The sequence below is a fragment of the Sinocyclocheilus rhinocerous genome, unplaced genomic scaffold (assembly GCF_001515625.1).
Source record: "Sinocyclocheilus rhinocerous isolate Xijiao unplaced genomic scaffold, SAMN03320098_v1.1 scaffold1635, whole genome shotgun sequence".
Lineage (NCBI taxonomy): Eukaryota > Metazoa > Chordata > Actinopteri > Cypriniformes > Cyprinidae > Sinocyclocheilus > Sinocyclocheilus rhinocerous.
This window is the reverse complement of record NW_015627629.1, coordinates 1,351,103-1,359,285: the sequence shown is the minus strand read 5'-3', so window position 1 is coordinate 1,359,285 and position 8,183 is coordinate 1,351,103. Positions and strand designations below refer to the sequence as shown.

At 39.0% G+C, this 8,183-nt stretch overlaps 1 protein-coding gene across 2 annotated transcripts in view; it reads right to left on the bottom strand.

Annotated features, from left to right (window-relative positions):
• Positions 1 to 3,447: 3,447 nt before the first annotated feature.
• LOC107732402 (calpain-2 catalytic subunit-like) overlaps positions 3,448 to 8,183 on the bottom strand; it is a 23,727-nt gene continuing 18,991 nt past the window's right edge. For both annotated transcript variants that reach the window (XM_016543725.1, XM_016543732.1), the window contains 7 exons: positions 6,208 to 6,293; positions 5,984 to 6,058; positions 5,703 to 5,863; positions 5,361 to 5,527; positions 4,874 to 4,885; positions 4,550 to 4,758; positions 3,448 to 4,429 (listed from right to left, as the gene is read on the bottom strand). In XM_016543725.1, coding sequence (XP_016399211.1) covers positions 4,405 to 4,429; positions 4,550 to 4,758; positions 4,874 to 4,885; positions 5,361 to 5,527; positions 5,703 to 5,863; positions 5,984 to 6,058; positions 6,208 to 6,293 — 735 coding nt within the window. In that variant the 3' untranslated portion in view covers positions 3,448 to 4,404. The remainder of the gene's footprint in view (positions 4,430 to 4,549; positions 4,759 to 4,873; positions 4,886 to 5,360; positions 5,528 to 5,702; positions 5,864 to 5,983; positions 6,059 to 6,207; positions 6,294 to 8,183) is intronic.

Genomic DNA, 8,183 nt, shown 5'->3' with positions numbered 1-8,183 from the left:
TTGTTTATTTAACAAAAATAATAATAATAATAATGCGTACAATATGCATTGAATTGGACGAATAACCTTTGTTAGCGACTAATTGTGTAGGATATAACTATTTTTTATCGAATCGGTATCGATATCGACGATACTGCCTTGAAAAATATCGGTATCCTATCGAAAACAAAATAAGGGGTATCGCCCATCCCTACTGCACGACAGAATAGATCATGACGTCATCGAGGGTCTTGATCTTACTGCCATCTAAAATACTATTTTTTAAAACATTTCTATCAGCCAATGATAATTATAAAAGAAAACGTCACGAGCATAGATCAGTGGCCGAGAGCGCATCTGATTGACAGATAAACCACAAGCTCTATCAGTTATTGTTCATGTTCTGGTTATTTTGTTTCAGTGTACAGTTTGTTAATATTGTGCAAAGCATACAGTCATAGTAAACTTCATCATTCAGCTGAACTGTGCACATTTATTTTAGACACCTCATGTCTTGTTTAATTCATGTGATAAACGCATGTCCCTGCTGAGCTGTGGGCTATGACTAATTTCACGGGCATAACAGACAAAATTACAATTTAGGTATCTTTATTTTTTTTTTTTTTTACAAATAAAGCTTCATATTATGAGAAGGATACATTCTACGACCTATCCTGCAGTCATCATGGTGAGATTAGGTTCCTTCAATCTAAAAAAACAAGAATCGAAAAAGAGTCAAAAACAACAGTAAGGAATCGATTCTTGGAATCGATTCCCGGAATCGGAATCGGACTCCATTCCAAAAATTTCAAAATAGCCCTACTATTAACCTGGACATGAAAGTTTCAGAATCACCTACTATTCCGGATCCTTCTTTGCCAGAAAAAAAAATCCCTGTCTTTTTTAATGTTCTTTAAAAATGACTTTTAGTTTTTCAGTCACCTGGCTGCTGAGAGAGAAGAGAGAGACAGGATCTCTGTGTATCTGGAATAGCATTTGAAATCTGATACAGCAAAGACATTTACTGTTTACAAAGATCCACTGCTACTTTCTCCCACGTTCAGCAAGGTAACTACTTTGAGATCAGCAGTTCTACGCTGTGCTGTCTGCAATGCTTACAATATGCTGCTTATCTCCATACATCATTATTGCTTATAAGCTAGCCGCTTGCTGACACTCCTTTAAGGTTGTAGAATATATAGGAGAGCTCAGCGAAGCATTTTAGTCTTAGGAAAGCCACATCTTGGCTCAGACCAGATCAACAACACCCTCATTGTCAGGAGGTTAGACATGTACTGTTATTATTTTGGGAACATATTTCCCTTGATCAGTGGTTTCCAACCCTGTTCCTGGAGCCCTCATGAACTATTGCATGAAACTGACCCAGGCATTTGAGTCTGCTTGCTGGGGTGGCAGGGTGCTGAGTGAAGCTTTTTCAGGGGATAGATGTTTCTTTGGTGTCAGCTGTTTAAATGCCTCCTCAATTATCACTTGTGAATCATCTCCTGTATCAATATTAAAGTTAAGTGATTTCTGACCTATTTTCATTAGTGCATTACAATGCTATATAAATGCAATACAAGGACATGTACCGGTAATAAAAATGAATAATAATAATAATAATAATAATAATAGCTTATTCGTAGAGAAGAAGAGACAGAACACAAGCACAGCTTTGCAGGAAACATACACTTTAAAAGATGAGTGTAATTTTAATTGTAAAATATTGTAAAAATGCTACGAAAAAAAAATTAATATGTAAACAGTAAGTTCCCGCACTATATACAGGGGAAAACTGTAAAAGAGCTAACCAGACATTTAATGTAATTTTACAGTAAAATGCTGTTAATTGTACAGTTTTTTTTTAGAACAAATCAACATATAATTTACAGTCAAAAACTGTAAACTGATATTCCCAGAATTCCCTGTGTGACACTCCACATTTGAAAGTATTTTGTTTAAATAATCATGTGTCTTAATTGTTTTTGTTAAAGGGGTCATATGATGCGATGTCAAGTTTTCCTTTCTCTTTGAAGTGTTACAAGCTCTTGGTGCATAAAGAAGATCTGTAAAGTTGCAAAGACTAAAGTCTCAAATCCGAAGAGATATTCTTTATAAAAGTTAAGAGTCAGCCACGCCTACCTAAAATGGCTCATTCTAACACGCCCCCACATGTCTACCTCACGATGTGGGAAGATTTGCATAACGCCGCCCAAATGTTCACGCAAAGAAAGAAGGCGTAACTTTTATTCTCGCTGTAGTATTGTTGCCGCCGCCGCCATGTTGTGAAGGCGCTGTGTGTTTCGTTGTGAAAACGAAACTACTTTGTTTGGTCTTCCAAAAGAGGACACGACTAGAAATCAGTGGTTAAGTTATATTTACAACACTGTTCCAGAACAGTTCAACCGAAATATTTAGATGTGTGCAGCGCATTTTATGGAGGACAAGGACTGTTTCCTGAGAGAGTAGCCTACAACGCTTACAATAATGTACATTATGTGGAAAATAATGTGTTTTTTGAACCTTAAAACTTATAAACACATTGCATTACACCAAATACACAAAATAATGTTTTTTTAACAATGTCATATGACCCCTTTAACAGTTTTGTACATTGAAGTGAATAACATTGACTATATCATTACAATAGCACCTGTCAAAGAGTGGGATATATTAGGAAGCAAGTGACCAGTTTTGAATTTCATGTGTTGGAAGCAGGAAAAATGGGCAAACAAAAAGGTCTGAGTGACTTTGATAGGGGCCAAATAGTGCTGGCTAGACGACTGGGACAGAGCATCTCCAAAACGGCTTGTGGTGTGTTCCCGGTATGCAGTGGTTGGTACCTACCAAAAGTGGTGCAAGGAAGGACAACTGGTGAATCGGCATTAGGGTTATGGGCACCCAAGTCTCATTGATGCATGTGGGAAGCGAAGGCTAGTCCATCTGGTCCAATCACACAGAATAGCTACTGTAGCTCAAATTTCTGAAATATTTTTTTCTTTATTTTTTGCCACTAGTGTTCATTTCAGATGGAAACAGTGATGGAGCAGTGAATGTAGTAGCAAGAGGAGTGGCTGAAAAAAAAACTAATAGGAAAATGCTCTTCCACATACAGTATCAGTCAGGAAAATATTGAGAGCAATAAGAGCTAGTTGTTAGCTTTTAAAAATAGATACATATTCCCCAGATATTGAAAGGGAGTAGGTCAAATAGCTGTTTAAGCCAGCTAACATTCTTTTTGGCTTATCATCAAAATATGTATAAACTGGCCTTGCTTCAGCAACAAGCTTTAATATACAGAATTTTTATTTTCAATGTTCTCAAAACAGTTTAGGCACTAACATTTTTAAATTTTGGATTAAATGTGTGTCATTGCATAGACAGGACAATTTACAGTAGATGCGAGACTTTGTTAATTGTAATTGACTATAGACAAAAATTACAACAAAACCAACACTCAACTTCAGGTTGCATATTTGAAAGACACTTTAATCCAAAGTGATGCAATCTAGGTATACATTTCATAAGTTCATGCATTCCCTGAATCAAACCCATAACATTAAAATTGTGAGCGCCATGTACTACTTGGTTGATCTTAAGAAACTCTTAAGCTTCATTGACACATTTTTAAAACAGACATATGATCCTCTGAATTCATGTGGCTTCCCTAAACAGATGGCCAATACTTACAATACATTTGCCTTGTTGTGTCTCTCTAAGAAAATCTGGATGCTAGATCGAGGTTTTAGCTTTATATTTTTTGCTTATTTGGATTAATTAAATTAGAATTCTGTCACCACGTCCAGAAAGAAGCTGCCAATTAATTTTTAAAAGTTTACTGATTATTCTTGTGCAAGCAATATCCTGTTTCTTTGAAGAACAATATTAAAGAAATATATGGGAGCTTTTCATGCATATATGGGAGCTTTATTTGCGCTGTCTGCAGCAGTATAAATTATTTGGAATTAATGCAAAGAATTGATATAATGCCACACTTTCATTCATCTGTTTTTACAGCTTTTCACTTCAAGAGATAATTTGACAGGATTACAATATTTAGTAGAAAAAAGAAAATAATTTTTTCCAACCTTGTATGGCATCTAATAATGTATGCCATCTAACATAACTGATCAATTCTGAATACAAACCAGTTAATTAATTAAAACTAGCAATACTGTAGTCACCCTCCCAAAAGATGACACATTTGCTTTACAAACCAAAAACAGTTAAAGGTACAAATAAAGGTAAAACTCTCAAATAGAACAGAATAATGAATAAAAACAAATACATTTCTGGATTATTATTTTTTTTAACTATTGACAAAGAAAAATTTAAGTACAAAAAGTAAAAGCAGAACATACTGATTCCTATTCATGTGACAAGTAATAAAAGGTATGCCACACCCTCATCAAGAATGTCTCCATTCTACTCAGGAGTTTCTTGAATATGTCTGTTGGAAAAAGAAAAAAAAAGATCACAGAGCTGTAATTTCAGGTTACTCTATACTATATGCCTTAAGCACAGAGTATTTAGGGACCTGGGCAATGCTTTAGACTGCTTCACAACTTACTCCAAGTGTGTCTCATTCTTTGAGAAAACAGACAGGACGAAGGAGGCCGTTTCACCAAGATTCTCTGTGCACGGTACAATCAGATACTCTCCCGGCTCCAGCCTGAAGAATTTCATCACCTCTCTGAACCATACTAACTCATCAGTCTGTGCCACAGGCTCTCTGTCAATGAAGAACTCAGATGAAAACCTCCCACTTTCACTTCTCATCTGAAAAAGAATTATAAAACATGTCTTTAGTCTATTTAAAAGAATGAATACATTAAAAAAAATCTCTTCTTGAAAGGACCATAAGAGTATAACATTTAGTTTAATTTTCACTTGCCTCAATTGGTATCTGTGAAAGTACAAGAGAAAAAAAGGTAAAACAGCTATCATTACAGGCATATTGCAGTTTATTCATAAAACACGTCAATGAAAGTGCTGAGGCCATCACAACTTTCAAAAAGCAGCTGAAGGTACTTCTTATAAGAACGTAACCACTCCACAACCTCAAATCATGGCACACACAAAATCCTCTTTTTCTTTACATTTCACCATCTGGCTTTCTAATAAAATTAGCAATGTACACTATATTGATGACTCTGTGACTACTTGCTCATGTTTCTCAAGTGTACCATAAGTCACTTTTGATAAAAAAGCATCTATTAAATGCATTTAAAAGAATAATAAAAAGAACAATAAATGTAAATGAAAGCACCTTCAATTTATAAAGAAACTTTAAATGAAACAATATCAGATTCAAACATATGTAAATACATTACGTGGCATATTTACATATGTAAACACGCATAGTATATGCAAACACTGACCTCAAAAACATAGAAGCCAATATTAAAATTATCTTGGCTATTTCTGTGTCTCTTCTCATGGTTCTGCATGAGGGACACCAGTATATTTTCAGGGAGCTGGCCACTAGCACATTCTTCATTAAGCTCATCAATTTTCACCCGAAACTGAGAGTTTGTCCAGAAAGTCTCTATAACATATTAAAAGAATATTTGTACATTATTGCATTTTTTATGCATTCATTTCAAGTTATATCTGTCTTACTTATACAAGCTTTGTCTATATACTTTTATTATCATTTTGTTATGCTGACTGATACTAGGACTTTATGTGCAAATAAAGACATATGAATACAATAATAATACCTGTCTTAATTATGTCACCACCTGCTGTAGTCCCAGCATTCCATCTGCCAAAATGTCGTTTTGACGTCCAGTGACATTCAGCAGAACCATCCAGAAAATCAGGACAGAGACAACATATGTCTATGTTTTCAAAAATTTTGGTAAAGTCTTCCATTGACATCCTGCAGTTAAAATATGTTTCTAAGTAAAATGCGGTTTCATACTTTGCATATGAAGTAGTCATTTCTCACATGGTCTCACAAGTGTGAGAGGGTGGGAGTACCCAACATGGTCATGCTCACCAGAACTCCCCGTTATTTAAAACTTCATGGCAAATTTTGCGGACTTCCTCACAAACTGTGTCCCACAAAGGTGATCTGTAAAATTAATAAACAAACCATGGGTGCTAAAGAACTTTCAGCATGTGAGATGATATGTCATGATGTGCTCAAGCAATGTACGACAATGTACGACTTTCTGCTGAGTTTGTGAATGATACTGGCTAAATGAAGCTGTTAACCATTACCCATCACTCCAGTCTCCTCGCCACTCTTCTTCGCCCCATGGGTTTAACAGTCTCACTAGCTGGACTGGATTTTCGTCACTCATCACCTGTTGTACAAACCCAGGAATCAATGTCAGTTTAAGAGATTTATTAAAAGTAAAACAGTATTAAATTTAAAAAAGGAGAAAGACACTTAAAAAAAAGGAGAAAGACACAAAAATGCACATAAAAAAACATGCCTCTATCTACAAAATCCTCAACCTTAAACCAAGAAACACACAAAATCCTCTTTTTCTTTGCAATTTACCTCTGCTCTAGCTTGTTTCTTAGTTTGACTTTTTAATAAAATTGTACACTAATAATATTGATGACTCTCCATCGTCACCTCCCTGGACTCTGTCTGCCGGCCCCCTCCCGGGTATCCATCCTCCTCCTGAGCCTCCTCCCAGTTCCCACCCGTCCCTCCCTCTGTTGGTTCTACGGCGCGAGGACGCGCCTTCCGGGAGGGGGGCGAAATGTCAGGATTGGACTATCTTTGTGTTTTGCTCCCCATGTGCTCCTCGTGAACCAGTTTCTCCCTCATGTGCCCTTATTTGGTCGTTCCTGTTCCTGTCCTCGTTGTCTCTTAATTAGTCATTCTGTTCACTTGTGTTCCTCCAAATTGCCTCGTTAAGTCATGTATTTAGTTCCAGTCTGTGCGTTCCTTCTTAGTTGGGTCTACATGTTGTGAACGTGTGTCATCTTCCCTTCCTGGTGTGGATTTACCCCTGTTTGGATTTAATAAAAGACTGTTTGCTATTCTACGTCTCTATCATTGCTTCCGGCAGCGTTACGTTACGTGACAGAAGACCCGACCTAGAACAGTTAATTGTGAGTGTTTTCCGTGTTTATTCAGTGCTTTTTGTTTCCGTTGTGTGTTTCCCCATGGATCCCCTCGCCCGCCCGGAATACCTCCTCCTCCTGCTGGAGCAGGGGAAAGATCGCTCGAGGACCATACAAGACTGTTCCTGGTCCTTGCTAATACCACCTGCTACCCGGACGACGCGCTCTGCGCATTCTACGATGCCAGCTTGAACCCCGCGTGCAGAGCACCATCGTCCGAAGATGGTCCTTGAGCGGATTTCGCCGCTTTGTGGAGTGGATTCTGGCAAGAAACGGATCGCCTCTCACCGTTTTTTGTTTGTTTGATGTTAGATGTTGGTTGTGCTGCATTTTCCCTGAGTTTCTCCAGTGTTTCTTCTGTGTCCCTGTGTTTTTTGTTTTTGAAAGTTTTCTTTTTGTTTTTTATGACCCACCGTCCCGAATTCCTCCTCCTCCTGCTGGAGCAGGGGGAGCAAACTCTCGATTAGCCCATTACACCAGCTACCCGGACGACTGCCTCAACACCGCTTGCAGAGCGCGGCCATCCGAAGATGGTCCTCGGGAGAGTTTCGCCGCCTTTGTGGAGTGGGTACTGGTGAGAAACAGATCCCCGTTCACCGTCTGTAACGATGATGAGGAACTCCGGACCCAGAGCCCAGCCAGACACCACCTTACCGCGTGGAGCAACAGCCAGAGCCCACTGCAGATGGAGAGCCAAAGCCCGCCACGACCGACGAGCCATCGCCACACGGAGCGACAGAGCACCAGATCGCCGCGGAGCCGGAGCTGCAAGTGACGTCAGTCTAGGTGCGAGAGCCGGCTACCACGCCCGCCACTAGGGAGAAAGCTGTGGCCAGTGAGATCGTGGAGAGGAGCTCCGCCCACTGCAACAAGGCTGAGGGTGAGCTATTGATGGATCTGGGAAAATGTTGAGTGGAAGGAGACCTGATAGACTTGTTTACCGATCTACCCCCTCTCCTCCCTCCTTCTTCAGAGCCCTCTGTCACCCCTGTTCCCATGTCCAGCCCAAAGAGGTTTCCTGTTTCCAAGTCCAGCCCAAAGAGAGACTCTGTTCCTAAGTCCTGTCAAGAGAGGGTTTCTGTTCCCAAGGGCAGCCCCGAGAGCCCAGAGGCTCA